We start from the raw sequence: 18,281 nt of genomic DNA on the forward strand, positions 1-18,281 counted from the left end.
AGAGAGAGAGAGAGAGAGAGAGAGAGAGAGAGAGAGAGAGAGAGAGAGAGAGATCCACCTTAATGTCAAGCTGCACATCTGCATCTGAAACCTCCACTGCATATTAAAATGGACATTCTAGTCAAGATAATGGCACATCCAACCTTAAGGATCTGAAAATAAAACCTCTGTGGTTTCATGTAAATTGTCCACCATAACAGCCTGGCCCCCAACCAAATCGAACTGAGCCCTCTAGGTGGAAGCAAGTGATGACTGCCATATCAGCATTATTTGGGAGTTTCCAGGATGGCAAGAACTACTCAAATGTCAACTGCTGTTCTGAGAGTTGGGTCCCAACAGATTACATAATAAAACCTGTCCCTCTTGCTGGGAAGAGACATCACCTGAGGAATGGGCATTAGAAGTGATGTGGGATTGCATATCAACTCCCAAGTTTGATTCACAATGAAAAGAGCTAGTCAAAGGCTTGGCACTGAACAAATGCCACTGAACTCCTGAGAGTCACTCTCACACAACCACTGCTAAGCTGCCTGTCCCTGAAAAGTCTTCAATACTCTTCTGACTGCTGTCATCTGATCAAAACACTCACTCTGGATACCCTTGGAACAGTCCTAGTCACCAAAACAGGGACTGGTACAACAATTCTGTTATGAAGTGTGCCTAAACAGCATTTACAAAATTCAATAGCAACAGAAATGAATCTAACAGACACTAACAACACAAAAGCACAGCAAAAAGTTAACAAATATGTGAATATGTTCACATAATGACAATGGTAGTAAAACAAAAAGAATATTTCTGGGCAGAGCAACAATGGTGATGTTTACTTCTTGGATTACCGTGAGGGATAAGTGAAGGGAATGTGGACATACCTAAAAGAGGGCTGCCTCAATCATGAATGGCCGAGTTTGTGCAACAATGATTTCATTCAGTGGAAGCATGACACGATTAAAGGGTTTGTATACAAACTGTGCCTTGTTCTAAAAAAAATTATTTTCATAGCACTGAACAAATCTGGTATTTCAAACTTTAAAGTGGGTAAAATTTATCAACTCAAGTGGAAAATCCAAGGACATGTGTAGTTTTGATAAAAAAAATAAATCTAAACATCTCTTGAAATTGCTCACCTCCTGAAGCTGAGCAATGGTCTGTGAAAACATCATGATGTACGACTCATCATATGATGGCACTGCAACTCCTGCTATCTCCGTCAAGCATTTCAAAGTTACGTTGCGGAAAAGGGGCAAACCCAAAAACTGGAAGAAACAAAAGTTGCGAATTATAAATGTCAAAGGAAAAACATAACTCTTTATCCTTTTTTATTTCTTATCCCTTGAGCCTGGGTTACAATAACAGTATCAGCTTGTCTGATCCCAATGATTAATGCATAAATTTTTTTTTTCTTTCCAGAACAGGGAAAATAGACTATTACCTTGTATATGAGTGTGCTTATTAATTTTGTTTCAAATATATATCCTAATGGTATCCAGTTCAAAAATCTCAATAGGGTTTCCAGCGTTGCACTAACTAGAGTTGGATTCTGGGAATTCTCCTGTAAAATAAAAATTTCAAGATGAAAAACAAGCAATTACATAAGACATTCACATCAAGTTCCATAGGCACACATGCAAAATTTCAGCAGGACTTTTTACAGAAATTAAGATGTAATACCACTGTTCTTTCTTCACAAATACAATTGAATATTCACAATAAACACTAAAATTTTTATGTCTCAAATAAAAGAAGTTGCTACACCACAATGTTCAAAAGGATATTCGTCAATCAATAAACCACTTACCATAACAAAAAGACAAAGAAGAAACACTTGCTGAAATTCTGAACACATAGTGTCCTTGAGATGTTTGGCTTTAGTTTGTGTCATTTGGCCGGTGGAAAAATCAAAAACTTCCTCTGACAATAATTTCAATATGACCATGTTGTTCTGGCACATGGATTCATTTGTTTTACTAGCCCCAACAATGTCTGGAATAAATGACTGCCAGTTCTTGGGCCATTCACGTTTCAAGATCTGTAAATAAATGAATACACAGTTGATATGAGATCAAGAAGGCTCTCTTTCAAAAGTTTACATTCACAATAGCAGATAATCTAATCAGATTTACCATTCTACAGACTTTAAAAGCAAATAGGAGTACATTTATACTAACATATCTTCCTATATTCCATATGAGTAAAAGATTAGTCATAAAAGTGGTGACTTTCCTTCAATATTACCACAAAGAATCGGATAACCTCTCGCAGTAGTATTTTCTTCTACTTTGGAAAATTAAACTTGTTATACTAAGTGGATATGGAATAGGAACTCCTCACTTCCTGTTTTCTAATGGAATCTATTCTAATCAGCATGATAACTGATAGCATCATCTGGTCTTTTTATATTTCCTCATTTCCTATTAGAAATAAAAGATTGCATAAAATGATATACTCAGTGATTTTAGTACCGCAGCTTAATTTTTTTTTTTTTTTTTTTTTTTTTTTTGGCCATAATCGTTAATTTGATGATACAAGCATAAATTTTGGTATGAATACACCCTGTACATCACTTTTTGAGAAAAAAAAAAAAGCTAGCCATCAAAACTTCCAATACGGCTGCCAGCACACCAAAACCAGCCATAAACCATAAAATGCTGATCTCTGTCCATTTATTTCCAACTTTTGCTACTAAAAATGGCTACTAATGAAGGGAAGGTAAAGAGGATAAGCTCTTTCCGTCTATAAAATGTCCCAAAGGGCTGCAAACTACAAAGCCGATCTTGCAGTCAAGTCAACATTAATGTTCCTGAGGCAGGGGGGATTCTGCAGACATCAATGGGGCACCAGAAAACCAGTTGCTTTGGGCAGATGAAGCTCAATATCAGGGTAAAGGTTATTCATATGTGAGGAGGAAAACTTTAAAATCAAACTATGGAGGTAGAGCCAAGAGTGTCTGTCGCTCACTACCAGGGCACACTGGTGACAGACACTGCTGGGAAACTCAGCATGGGGTTCAATATCAGCTAAAGGGCAAGTTTAGCATCCCAACTACTATCTAATAAGCCCCAAAGAAATTAGATAGCCGCACCTGAACTGACATGAAGTGACAGCACTGAGAACCGAGCCAGGGATGACAGGGGTTTTAACATTATCCAGGTGGTTTACAGATTGCATGGGATTAAGTGATATCGGATGAACGATCGGGTTAGGTGTAGGGCAACAGCTTGAACTTTACTGTATCTCATACATGAAAGTGAGCAGAGGTGGTAAATGGATAAACCCTCGGCCAGCTCTACTGAAGTTCAAAGTATCTTATCATGGATGGCAAACCAAAAATGCAAATTGACTGGAATAAATGTTGCAAGAGGACAACATGATGAAACACCAATGTCACCTCTTACCTTATTTCAGAGGAAACAGGACTCTGCTGGATATGTTAATCTTGCTAAAAATGTACCATTGTTTCATGCTCTTATTGCTATGCCAATATCATTTTATCCAGCACGGTTAGATGATGGAGAAGGCATAAAAACTACATTGATGCGAAATAAAGTAAAACATCTTAACAGCTGCAGACTTTTGTTTAATAACAACAAATTGAAAAGAGCACAGACGAGAACAGTGGCTCCCAGTACATCAGGCACAGAAGAAAACTGTAGAAAGAGATAAAGAACCTCAGAAAGGTACAAATGCTTTGTGTGTGAAGAAGAGGATGAAATATCAAATTTAAGAGAAGCAATGACAATGCAGCTGAATGAAAGGCTCACTCAGAGTACAAAGACCCTAAACCATGGAAAGCTTCTTACTAAGTTAAGTGCTGGTGATGTTGTTGCTCAAGAACTGAAGTATCACCCACAATGGTTGGCAGACTTACACAACTCGGCAAGAGCACATCTTAATGCAATAAAGCAAAGGAGAATCACCATGGTCAATGGAAAGTTATATCCTGTGGCTTTTTCTTAACTTGTTATCTACATCACTGATAGCAAAGTTACTAATACAGAAACATCACCTGTAATATTCCAACTTGCTGATATAGATTCTCTATACAAGCGCCCGCTACAACAACTAGGTGTAGATTCCCCAGACGTCAATACCACCAGGTTAAAAGACCAGTTACTCTCTAGAATCCCTGAGCTTGAGGCCCATAGGAAAGGGGGCAATGTTCTTCTAGCATTCACAAAGACATTGGCACAATTCTGTCTGATGCTAGCAAGTACAGTGAAGCTATTCATCTGGCTAAAGCTGAAGATATCATTTGAAGGGAAATGCTTGCCCATAAGACAAAATTCAGTCAAGATTTACAAGAAGGACATGGAAAGGAAGCTATTCCACAGGCACCTCCACAGTTTCTGTAGTAATGAGCATGGTGTTGACATCAGGTTCCATCTGGACCATGGTGTTGTACTGTCAGATGTTGCTATTGCACAACTTTCACAATACAACTGCTACTCTACGTATGCTGAAGGATCAAAAACCCGCAGGCATGCAAAACACCATGAAATGCCTTTTCCCTTATATGTTGGTTTGAAGGTGTTTGCCAAAACAAGAAGAGAATTAATTGACAAGGTTCCTAAGAATGGAATTAGTATATCATATGACAGTGTGCTGGAAATATCAAGACAGTTAGGTGAGAGTGTAGTAAAGCAATATGTGGAAGATGATGTGCATCCACCTATTTTGAGAAAGGGACTTTTCACAACTGCATTAAACAACATAGACCACAATCCAACAGCCACAACAGCCAGTACAGCCTTCCATGGTACAAGTATTTCATTGTTCCAGCATCCAAGTCCAGAGGAAGATGGGTCAATACACACATTGCCCAATGTTAAAGACAGTTGAACAAAAAAGGTTCCCGATCTTCCCGAGTCATTCACAAACATCCCACTGGCCTTCTTCGGCAAAAGGAATCCAGAATCGAGCACCACTGATGATGTACTGCCAGACCCCAGTCTTCTCCAAACGGAACTCAAGCCTAAACATGAAAGGTTGGAAAGGTCCATCACACCACAGATGCAGATGATTCATCCAATATAACATCGTCACCGCATCATGCAAGCGAACAAAGGACAAATGATTCTGTGACCAGTCAGGAATTGACTAAATGCTGATGCAAGATAGACTGTGGTGGAAGGTGCACATGTGAAAAGACAGGATTAGACTACTGCACTCTGTAGCTGCCCTTGTCATGCATCTTTGGGAGTCTAAAACAATGATGTTCAACATTGACAGGAGAATAAATACTAATATACTCAGAATCATAATTCTCAAATTTGGACACAGTTAATAATGAGTTAGTATATGTCACTTATATATTTTTAATTCTATCTATGAACAAATGGCTATAAATAATCATAATAATCAAGTTATATGGACAAATAAGTAGTAATACCAAGAGTTAGATTATTTTGCAAATTAGGCTTATCTGGCAGCCATCTTGGAAAATGGCCAACAATTTAGATTCCTGAATGGCAAGGACTGTTCTCCCAAGTAAAGTAAAGTCTGCAATTTTATGGCAAAGAACCCCCTAATTTATCCCAAAAATGTCTGAACTTTGGCTACTTATACAATTTATCCCATTAATGTCTGAACTTTGGCTATTTATACAAAAATATATCAGCATTTTTTTCATGATAATCATAGTATGGCGGCCATCTTCGAAAATAGCCACCTACGGGGATTTCAGATGGCTAGCACCTTTTCCTTAACGTCTAACCCCAATGAGTATTTCGGCCAAATTTCACGCTTGTATCACCAAATGAACAATTGTATGGCTTATCTGCTCCACTAATTTAGGGACAACATGTTAGGAGTTCTGATTATAATAAGGTTAAGTAGTCATTACACAGTAATTCATGAGATCCAAATGGTTTTTGGAGGATTAGAGGGATTACAGACAACCCTTTTGGGACACAAGTAATGTTGATTACCAAATGAATGGAAAAAAAAAAAAGTGTTTAATCTTCAAAGAAAACACAATACAAATCACACTATCAGGCTGATATCTGGAGTAAACCACAAAATGTCATCAGTCTTTGGAACATAAGACAATTTTGTCATCAGTCTTTGGAACATAGGACAATTGACACAACAAAATTACTAACAAAATTACTGCAATCACCAACAAATAAAGTAGTAAAGCCAGGTTACACAGTTTACATCACTGGGCTGTTCTGAAGGGTTTAAGTTAATAAATAAAACTATCAGAAGATTATGGAAAAAAAAAAAAAAGTTGAAAATTGGCAATACTTCCTTAGGATTCTGTGTCCAAAACTGCAATTCACTGAAGCTAACATTTACATAATACAAATTCCAAGAACATCTACAACTTAGATTTGCAACACTTAACAGACTGATCTGCTAAATGTAAACTTGCTTACCTGTACTAGGATCATGTTGAGTTTATTTAGATAAACCTTCTCTCTTTCCAAAGATTCTGGTGTACTAGAGAGCTTTATGATGACATTGACGATGTACTTCTTAATGCCTGAAAGAAAAACAAATGTCATTATCTAGTTAAGTAATAAAAATAATTGTACACTAAAATCAAAGCTGTTATACATTAAATATATATTCTATAATAAACTAAGTAAAATGAGCTGTCCACAAGGAAATTAAACAGTAATCTCAGTTGTCTGAATATGCCAGTTGGATATCTTGATCATTTAGATACCTAAGATTTAGGAGTCCAGTGACAAAGCTAAAAGATACCTTGCTTGGCCAATCTTTTAATTCAAACAACTTCAAAAGCTTTACTCATTTTAATTACTTCTAGCTTGATATTGTACTAATACTGATAAATATTCTATTCGATTCACTCTATCAATACCATAAAAAATTCAATGAAGAATAGTTGGTATCGTTCTTGGCTAGCACTCTACTGGGCCCGCGTTCGATTCTCCTAACGGCCAATGAAGAATTAGAGAAATTTATTTCTGGTGATAAAAATTCATTTCTCATTATAATGTCGTTCGGATTCCACAATAAGCTGTAGGTCCTGTTGCTAGGTAACTAATTGGTTCTTAGCCACGTAAAATAAATCTAATCCTTCAGGCCAGCCCTAGGAGAGCTGTTAATTAGCTCAGTGGTCTGATTAAACTAAGGTATACTTAACTTTTTCAATGAAGGATAACTTGAAAATGACACTGGACAAAATTTCTTCCAAGGATTTGTTTCTAAAACTTTACATTCACTGTCTATTGAAATCTGCATCATCAATACAGGCAGTCCCGGGCTACGACGGGTCTGGCTTACAACGTTCCGAGGTTACGATGCTTTTCAGATATATTCATCAGAAATTACATCATGTTCCAGGGTTACGACGTGTCGTACTCCGATCCAATGGAGGAAATATGGCTTCGAAACGGCAGAATAATCAAAATTTGGATTTTCTTTATTGAAAAACTCAATAAAAATGCAGTTTATATCGTTTTCAATACACCCAAATCATTAAAAGTACGGTTTTCTTAGGATTTTTGAAGATTTTTCGGTTTATGATGATTTTCAGCTTACGACGTGGCGTAAGAACTGAAACCCCGTCGTAAACCAGGGACTACCTGTATAACAAAGTCTAAATTCTCTACATTTTGGGTCAAGTGGACTGTTATAATACAAGTAGAACAAAGAAGTGTAACCAATTCAAAAGATGGGATACCGTTATTTCAATGCATCATTCCCATTAGAATCAAAACCACCACAATCTATGCTTAATTTGTTTTAGTTTGCTTCATTAATACACACCAGGTATTCAAAGTTGCAAATAAAGCTGCTTTATCAGCATCTTAATTATCCTTATTCCTACCAGCGCACGTCATAATGGCTGGTTTTGGCGATCATCGCCATCATTCGTGTGCCTGGGCTTACAGAGAGACAATTCGAGAGGGTTGCCCCAGGTCCTCAGTGGTGCACCTTTGATGTCTACCCCAGAGTTGACAACGCATCTTCGTTTAAATTTTGCATCTTCCAGTATATCCGTAATCCTACGTGCATTACGCTCTGCGACAGGATGGCATAGTGCGTAAACGCACATCAAATTATGGCAATTCAATTGCACTGTAGTTACGACACAGTGACATGCGTTACGGCATCACAACAGTGTCATGTACATGGATTCCACCATATAAATTCCAGGTGAACTCATCATCAATCACTCTCATTCCAATCGCAGACGGAGCAAGATCTACCTGTTCCAACCACATTACCACTCCCATCGTGTGATTTCTTTTGAAAGAACATGGAAAACATGGATTCCCTGCCTTTTATGCTTGGCGACGTGGGCAAGGCAGCACTGCCACATCGCAACTGATGCGGCACAGTGAGTGTACTGAGTGTACTGCCACGTAACCATGGCGCACCATGTAATGGATGGTGCATGTCACAATTGCGGGTTATGATTTGCGCAATCAAATTATGAAAAATGGTAATGCCATTGCCTCACAGTGTTGCGTGTTGTGCAATGACATTACGAGAAATGACAGGTGGCGTGGCCGGACAGCGTATGTTTTAAACGGTAAAAATATCTGCCACCACTCGGTGCACATTGGCAAATTTGGCGATGCAATAACAATTCATGGTGATTTGGTCGTAATTACAGTGTAATGACGTCGTAGTTAGCAAAATTTCGGCAGTTACAAATAGTGTGTCCTTGAATCGCAAATGTGTGCCCGAGCTATTACAGTACAGTAAACCCCTGTATTCGTGGACTCGCGTATTCGCGGATTTCTCTGTGGAACGTATCTACCCATTACTCTTAGAAAATTTGCCCATTCGCGGTATTTTTCACTGAGAAATATTCACTAATTAATGTATTTTCATATTTTCATGACTAAATGGACTTTTTGTGATAAAACTATTAAAATACTCAGGTATAAGCATTTTTAAACTATCAAAATAGGCAGTTCCAAGTGTTTTTAGAGGGGTTTTAAGTATTCGCAGATTTTCGCATCCCCCTGCGAATACGGGGATTTACTGTATATTCTTCAACTCTGATATGAACTGTCTTGTTTTATTAAAGGCCATTTTGACCTGTTTTTATAGTGTAAAACTAGGAAAATAAAAGAATACTGTCATCATCTAGATCATCACTTGAAAATTCATCCAACAATCTTTGAATTCTCTCTCTTTCAGCATCATCCATCTGAAAAAGATACTTTCTTTTATCTCCTACCTATTATGAGTATTTTATACTCTAAATAATGATTATCCTTTCATCAATAAGATAAAAGTCATTTTACACCAACAAATATTAAAATGCTCCTAAATACCTTGATTACTCCTGTGGGGTGAATGAACACCACAAGGGTACAAAATGTGGTTTAATTCCTAAAAGGGTCAAATTTCTACTGTCAAAGCCTTCTTGCTCACTCCCCTCATTAATTCAACAAGTACTGGAAAGGACAGGAAGAGCTAAATACCAGTTATGAATTACAACTTTTTTGAATTGTTTAGGGTGCCGAAACACCCCACGCGAGTAACATAGGGTTAAGGAAACAAGAAACAGTCTATCTTAACGCTTGAATCCTGGGTTACATAACTACCTAATAACTAGTTTTCTTGAAGAACAAAAGTATATTCCTCTACTTTCAAAAGCCTGGAATAAGGCAGACTTGTAGCCTTAACTGCTGACATGAATTCCGACATTCTCAAAAACCAGTATAATATAAACAAAAAAAAAAAAAAGGCTTCTAGGAATAAGAAACTTTGGGGAAAGCCAGACATCACAGAAAGCCCTCCATTTGGACTGGTGAAGTCTTGAAGAGAATCTCTTGTGTCTTCTCAGAAAAACCCCTCAAGGAGGTATCACTAAATACCCTCCAAGAATGAAAGCTGAGTAGACTTAGGTTCTGGTTGGATCTCCTGTAGTGTGTTTGCTTGAGTAGTTTCTCACTCAATCACTGTCACTTGTCCAACCACCCTACCTTAGTAAGATCTAACCAGTAGGAATTGAGGCAATGCAAGCATCTCCAGACTGTCACAAGAGTTCACTATGACAATGTTCATTCACGCTGCCTGATTTGGAAACTTCACTAATAACCTCTGAGTTTTGTTTAGACCACAGACAAAGATGTCTACTAAAAGAATTCTCCTCTCCCCCCAAAAAAAACCCTCCCAGGCCCTCTAAGGATGAAGTTGAGGAAGGAATCCTTGAATGGACAGGAGGTATATCAGGGGTTGCACAGCAGAAGCAGCAAGGGTATTGGCAATCATTTAAACCCAAGAATAAGTACAGCTTCACTAACAGCCATGAAAAACTTGCAAAGCAACACCTTTGGATAGCAGGGAGGCCAAAGAAAGTGATGCTGTTACTGAGTGATCCATTGAACAAATGGATCAGCTTTCACCAAAGGTAATCAGCATACCATAAAAGACAAAGGTTTGCATTTTCATAGGAATAATACATGACCAAACTTCTTCAAGAAAATGCCAGGTATCAAAACCTACAAGAATTCATACAGCAAAGATTACCATATTTTCCTTAGAAATAAATTAAAATCTCACCTTCACACTGGTCCCGTGGCAACACCTTCCATCTTGTGTTGATAACTTGTTCAAGAATCTGAAGAGCATAATATTTTGTTTGTTGGTTCTGCGAAAATTCTAGTATGGCATCTACACGTGTCCAAGCATCTGGGTGTTCTTTCAGTGTGGTCAATACTTCTTGAGCTATCCGTTGCTGGATGAAGGAAGAGCAGCACATAAAACATTACTGGAGCATTAACCATGGGGATATTTCACTGCCATATATCGTATCTTGTCCTATAAGCTTTCTTTACTGGTCTTATCAGAGAGTTAACATGCAGTCTTCTTTGTGTTCATAATTTTAGCATTCAATTAAATACATGAACTGGTTTTCCCTCACAAACTTATCTAAATTTTGATAATTTATATGGATAAATATACTGTAATGTGCATCTACACCTCTCTTAACCTGAAGGATACCAGGTTTCCAATAAAACTTTTATAAAAATGAAACATGTATCCAACATACCTGTTCTCCAATTCCATTGTACATACAACCGATGACATTGTCTAACAATGGTATATCAAGTTTTTGGTTAAAGTCAAGAAGCTTCGACGCCTCAACAGTCAAACTCATTCTCTCAATCTGTAATGCATAAGAAAATAAGAAATTATTAAATATACATAAAATGATGATACATTAAATAAAATGTCACCACAAAATTGCAATTTTTAAGATAAACTGTTTTCTATAGGAATTTTCTTTCAGAAAGTAGGATAAATTGGGGATAATTTGAGGGTGTTTATATTAAAAAAAGACTATGGGTAGTAAATCAATTTAACTTAGAAATAAATTGTGAGTAGTCCCTACAAGAGTGCAAACACCTGTCTTTGTACGGCCTCATTTTTTCCGAGAGGTTTGCCCCTTAAGTAAAACTGGTGTTGAAGCTCCTACCCATATGGCCAGCTTTCCAGTTACATGGAAATGATGACAATTACACAGCCTGACCAATTATTCCTAGGTATACAGTTAAAACCTCAATTCTTACGTGTGCAGACAAATGTCATTGTTGGGTTTAACAAAGTTTTGTGCAGCCTCACCAGACCACCTCATGGGCCCTTTTCACAAGTTCACGACCTTCTGTCACTGTTGGCCTTGAAATTCAATCAAACGCCCTCTGCCCTTCTTAAAGCAGATACTTGCCCACGTCAAAATATCTTCTCACAATTTTACTTGGAAGATTAAGGAATGGCCTGTTTTATCTGTTGGGAGGGTATGTCATTTATTATCCCTATCACCTTCAGGATTCTCATTCCTCATGTTTTGGCGGACACTGGAGACATTTTCCTGGAGTACAGTATCTGTGTTCACACCTCATGAGACTACTGAACAAACTGCATTAGGAACTGCAAATTACTTTTACAAAAAACAGGTGCTTTACCCAGAGCTTCCAGCTACCATCTATAAATGATACAACTTTTGCATTTTAACACCTGGGTAGAGGACAGACATCTGCTCTCAAAGTCTCCTCTTCATTCAGTCTCATATTACTATCCTCATCCCACTCAACAGATTACATTTCATGCTATTCATAACAAAAAGAGTATGCTGTTGAAAATTAATAGCTTTCCCTCTAACCACTAATCATAAAACATTGTGCCCTTTTCTCTTCCCTGCAAGTTTTGTCTTGACACTGACATAGACGGATGACACTTCAGAAAAATTTAATAGGTGGTCTGGACGTGAGCTGTGGGGTCTTTTGTCCTTCGGGATCTAGCAAGTTGGGACAGCTATCTGCACGGAAAGGGGGCTGTATATGCTCAGTATGAAAATGGTTTCATTTTCAAAAACATTGGTTTATCGTGGTAAATGCATTCATTTGCCTCTTATTATGGAGCCCATGTCTCCTCTTATGAATGAACTGGGACAAGAGCTCACAACCAAGAAGCTTAAGAGGAATCATTTCCTACCATATATATACTGTTAAGTACAATCCTACTGACAATGTTATGCATTTCCAGGCCTAAAATATTTCCAAAAACACATTGGATTAATATCTGATCTACAAAATCCTGATTGTTTCCTATTCATGTCATACAATGAAGCACCCACACAGTTACAAAATAAAATGCCACATAGCTAGGAAAAACCAACAAATTTTAAGGTCATTAAACCATCAACATTCTCAGACTAACTGATCTTAAAACACTTCCAACAAACCCTGGAAACACCAGGTAAAAAGTTTCACCAAAAGCAAAAAGTGTTACCTCTAAATTCACACACAATGTACGGTAGTCTATTGTAATTTACAAATAAACACCATGGCAGTGACAAGGGAAAGAACAAAATAAGCCTCCAGCACAAGTGTTTGGGTGAGTAATGTCAGGGCTACCAACTGACAAGACAGTTTAATGATTTCAAATGCTATGAAAAAAATTAGTTTCTTAATCTTAATTAAGATTATACTGAAGAGTTACTCTACTGATTTATAAAAGACAGCATAATTCATAATGCAAGAAACCTTTAAGGCAAAAGCCCCTTGAACAAGAGTGTGGTTTGGATGCTGCAGAGTTCATCCTCATGTTTCTGTTCACATGCTTGAATCAGTTTTTCTACTCTTTTAAACTTTGACTGGATAAAAAAAAAAAAAAAAAAAAATGCATTGCGAGCATTTTTCAGATAATCAGCATCTCCAGTAGGAAAATAGGTGCTTTACCAACAACCTGGCCAGTCCCCATCCCCCTGCTGCAAGAAGGTACTGTATAGCCTATGCAGTTCTTTGTACCCAGTCAAGGACAACCACCTCCAAACATTTCTAACTGCAAGATCTCTTCATATTTACTCCCCTAAAAAAATCTCTGTATAACCCAATATCCTTACGTAAATGGTGCTGCTTGCTAGATATTAAAGCAGATCACCAACCCTCCAACAACCCAAACTCCACATTTTCCCCCCCTTTATCCTGATGACAAATACTCAAGATTTCCCTCTTTTTATGCTGCACTTTGTACTTGAAGGCATTCCTTCCCACTCAGAATACATGACGATAAAAATCTTGACAAAACTCCACACAATGGTGTTATGAGTTGCCTGACATGCTAGAAATGTCAGAACATGTAAAAAAAAAAAAAAAAAAAAAAAAAAAAAAAAAAGTTGCCTGCCTGAGCTGTCATTATGAATACAATAACTTAGCACTTCACAATCCACTCATCTTCCTGTAAATAGGGATTACTTCTGATTGCACTCTAGTAAATTACTGTTCTGCATTCTGCTTACTGAACTTTTACATTTTCAAAAATGTACATATTAAAAAAAAAAAAAAAAAAAAAAAAAAACACCTCTGTAAGCATACCTATATAAATAATTTTTTACTTCAACTAGTATTAACTGAATGGGTGCTGTTAAAACTCAATTCCGGAAACTCAGAGAGAGAGAGAGAGAGAGAGAGAGAGAGAGAGAGAGAGAGAGAGAGAGAGAGAGAGAGAGAGAGAGAGAGAGAGAGAGAGAGAGAGAGAAAACTGCAATCAATTCTCAAGGTAAAGACCTAACATGCAAGAGCATTCCCCTTTAGCGAATGGCTGAATTGGCTTCAGTCTGTTTCAGCCAGTGCTGTCTGGATTGGTTTCAGGAGGAAACCTTCACAGGGAATCCTTAGAACATGTCAATGCAGAGTAAAATAAAACCCAAAATTTTGCTTGGAAAACACTGCACTATGTTGCAACACTTGCATCCTTTTCAATAAATAAAAGGGCATTAGCAATACAGTATACATAGTGAAAGTGGGAAAAAAACCCCTGTCAAGTGATTCGGCATTTTCAGCCATACTAATTTTCCTCTCTAACATTTATATTACCGGATACCATGAAGACATGTGCACACATCATACCAACTACTATTCTGAATAAACGATTTATGTATGCAGTATCTGCATGAGAGAGAGAGAGAGAGAGAGAGAGAGAGAGAGAGAGAGAGAGAGAGAGAGAGAGAGAGAGAGAGAGAGAGAGAGAGAGAGAGAATGTTGGGAAAATTAGGAAACTGCTAAATTCAATATAATTAAGATTTTGTAACCTAGCCTAACCCATTACGTAAGGCCCCGTTTAACATTAAGGTACAACCAAACAATGCAATGTAGCTCCTGCACAGGAAAACAGCACAAGCTCAAACAGGCTAACATAATGCGGCCACTAGGCTACATTAATAGCAAGTGTGCATACGGCATACCTTCTCGTCACATGCTAACATATCTTTTTGAGGAAACATTACTTTCAAGCTGTAATGCAGTACAAACCTACAACAATTTTTGTGATTCTGAAATATGAAAATTTCATTGGAAATATTAACCCATCGGACTCGCCCTTTGCCTAACAATAACTGGGGACTACAAAAAGGAAAAAGGAAATTCATGAATGCAACCAACTTACACTAGAGCACAGTGGTTTTGGAGGGTTATTAGATACAGTACCTGTAACGTCACCAACTCTACTGTAACTCCGTGAAATTCAGACAAGTCTTAACCTAAACCCTCATAAAATGACCAAGGATTGGAGTGCCTCCAGGAATTATCAACCTAACCTGATCTGAAGCACTTACAAATCAAAGAAAAATTTGCTTTTATAGTCTGGTCGTATGATGTCTCCTTGCTATCCCCAAAGGAAATACTGTGGATGGAAATGCCACCCCACCCCCTGAACCTAACCTGAACCAAGGTCATACATTACCAGTGCTGTCACCCATTATTTGTTATACTCAAAGGCAGTTATCTTACGTAAAATCAACCTTTCTCACATAAACAATTTAAAATTAATCAAATTTTTGTAAACTATCAAAGTACTAATAATTGTTGTTTAAAATTAATTGGCATAAGTTTTCAATATGAAAAGCCATGCTTCTAAAATACAATATTTAAGCCATTTCACTGGCTACACAGGTAATTCTTCTAGAAAAAACTCCAATAGGGCACCACTGTTACAAAAATATAAAAAAATGATTAAAATTATCTAGTGACATACCAGACAAGACGTGAAAAAAAAAAAAAAAAAACAAGCACAATGTCTATGAAATATATCCCAGTCAGGTAAAAATAAATGTATTTTATTAGATTCAGTAATATTACCTTATTAACTGAAGGTGGTTGTGCTTCCTTGGTCCTGCTGTTTATGCACAATTTATATAACTATTTTTGAAGTTTACTGAATGCATGTTGGCAAAATGTCTGAATACCTTTGCTGAAAGTAAACATCACATTCTAGTTTGCAGGTAAATTCTGGTCATACATTACTCATGATTATCTTTACTGCTACTTGAGACTCTGTTAATTTTGAAACCCTTGTTTTGATTTTTTTTTTTAACTAACAGACAGCAACATCAATGTTGACAGGCACTGTGGTGACTACCTGAATGTCACTTTTAGTGTTCTTTGTTCATTATTTGTGATCTGGCCTCAATAACAAGCCTATGCTGATGCAGATACTGTTTCTCTCTTTCCATTGATCCTATTAGAGTGTAGACTTGTAATTACTGAATCTCCTAACTGAGATTTATCTAAAATTGTGCATGGTGCAACAGATGGGTGATGATGAAGTAAAACCCAAACAGACTTTTTCATTGACAGTCTTTGCCCACAAGCAACTCTTGCAATTCTGGTTGTCAATTTTTAAAAGCAAATTCACAGTTGAGAAACATCGGTTTCTCTCTTCAACTGCTTATAAAACTGTATTTCAAGATTTATAGGGCTATCATGCAAAAATGTTTTAAACTAAATTCTCCATATAACGACCCTCCACAGAGTAATCTGCTATGCAATATAGCAACCTGATTGAACTTGTCTAGCTTAGCTCAGCAGTGGTACACATAGCAAGGTCTTCTTTGTTTTTTCTTTGCTAAAACTGGATGCATTTTTTATTATCCTATAGGCAATTTATTGTGATACACTCAGAAGCCAAAGCCATAAAGTGATGTGCATCAATCCTGGGCTAAAAATAATGTACTGAGAGGACTAGGGGGTTTTTCGATAGCCCTTGGGCTGGGAATTTATCAAGCTCAACAAGTTTTGAGAGTAGGTTAGACATGGAAAAACCATCAGAAATATGCTAGACATGGGAAAACCAATCAGAAACATACAATTAAGATAAAAAGGATAACATAAAAAGTGAATATCCAGATGGTGGTGATGGTATCAACAGCAGCGTATGGCAAAATGTGCTGAGCAGACTCAACATTACAAAGTGCCTTGTGAACATCGGAACTTCAAATATGTTCAGTGACATACTGTTCAGACAATACAAATGTAAAAAAAAATATTATGAAAATAAAAACCATTCACCAGTTTTTCTCAATGCTATCAATCAAATAAACGATTTCCACATTAACCGACAAAGGCTTGCTACTGCCTGGTAAATAAATGTCGGCACTAGACAATGTTCGCTCACTGCTATCTGTGAAGCAATGTCGATATTTGTTTCCAATCGTCACTAATTAGTGCTCTGCATAGGAGTTGACGGTAATACACCAAGTAATGAAATTTTTTGGACATAGAAGGAAAGTAACAAGTAAAATGAAAAAAAAAAAAAAAAAAAAAAAAAAAAAAAAAAAAACTGCTTTGTAATGAACCAGCATCGGCCTCTTTTAGGTTGTTATAGCTTTCACAACATGTAATTCCTTTCTTCACCAATTAGAATACTGCTCCCTTATATGGTATGTGGCAGCAGTCACATCTGAATTGTTGGCCAAAACCTTGAGTTCTCGCAAATTTCTCATTCCAGATCTTGATATTTGTCTAAGGCACTGTCATTCGACTAAGCTCACCCCACTTGATGCAGAATATGCATTATAATCCTGATCATTCTTTACATTGCAAACTTTCAAGACAATATAACAGCAAATAGTATTGGATTTTAGACGTCACACTTGTACTGTAGATATCCAGTATTGAAAAATCAGATAATACTACATTGGACATAAATTCAACCCGAACACTGAGTGCAGCATGAAAAACAGTCAAATTCCCCACCAACACTGAACTCGTTATAAAAGATGGTCAAACGATACTCATTTTGGCATTTTTTCCACAAAAAAATAGAAGGGTTCAGCTAGTGAGTTGCATAGTCACCAATTAAAATAAATAGGCTTGCATCACCATTTAAGTCTCCTTTCGTTTTCAGGTGCTCTCTGTTTCTTGGGCAATGTTTACGAGGGGATACATAGTTGCTTGTCGGCATTCACTATTCACAAGCACACGCGCAAGCTTTGTTTACCTGTTAAGTAATAATCGCCTACCATTTTACACCACTGAGCACTTCATAAATTCTTACACTTATGGACTTCCATCCATTTTTCACTAGAATTCATCTTAACAATCGCTGCCTTGTATTTGCAAGGTGATGTTACATCTTTTCAGTTTATCCATCCAGAAGCGCAGGCAGTCCCCGCTTACTGGCGACATCAGTTAATGGCGTTTTGGTGTTATGGTGCTTGGCTAGGGACGTCGTCAACCGGATTTTTGGCGCGATCTCCGGTTAACGCCGCTGTTAAGTGGGGATTTCAGTTCTGAGTAAAAGTGCCGTGAGGTGAGGTTTTCGACGCAATTATCTCTGATTTTCGATTAGCGGCACTTGGAAGGGGGCAGAATCGGCCGTTAACCGCGGACTGCCTGTACATATAGGAATTCCTTCCTCTGATAAATGCTTCTCTTCCACACGATAAAGTGAAGTCAGTTACTGGGAATGTGACAGGAAATGTGTGCATTTCAGCACCCATGAGTTAGAAACATAATGTACACCCCTAAGTTTAGTTAGGAAATATCTCTGTAAGTGGCACTGTAACATCT

The 18,281-nt window shown here is 37.4% G+C and overlaps 1 protein-coding gene across 5 annotated transcripts in view; it reads right to left on the reverse strand.

Moving 5' to 3' along the window:
* emb (exportin-1 emb) overlaps positions 1–18,281 on the reverse strand; it is a 60,423-nt gene that overhangs the window by 29,268 nt on the left and 12,874 nt on the right. For all 5 annotated transcript variants that reach the window (XM_067101585.1, XM_067101581.1, XM_067101583.1 and 2 more), the window contains 6 exons: positions 10,985–11,101; positions 10,495–10,669; positions 6,378–6,484; positions 1,799–2,029; positions 1,433–1,552; positions 1,128–1,256 (listed from right to left, as the gene is read on the reverse strand). In XM_067101585.1, the coding sequence (XP_066957686.1) occupies positions 1,128–1,256; positions 1,433–1,552; positions 1,799–2,029; positions 6,378–6,484; positions 10,495–10,669; positions 10,985–11,092 (870 nt within the window). In that variant the 5' untranslated portion in view covers positions 11,093–11,101. The remainder of the gene's footprint in view (positions 1–1,127; positions 1,257–1,432; positions 1,553–1,798; positions 2,030–6,377; positions 6,485–10,494; positions 10,670–10,984; positions 11,102–18,281) is intronic.

This window comes from Macrobrachium rosenbergii, chromosome 57 (genome assembly GCF_040412425.1).
Source record: "Macrobrachium rosenbergii isolate ZJJX-2024 chromosome 57, ASM4041242v1, whole genome shotgun sequence".
Taxonomy (NCBI): Eukaryota; Metazoa; Arthropoda; class Malacostraca; order Decapoda; family Palaemonidae; genus Macrobrachium; species Macrobrachium rosenbergii.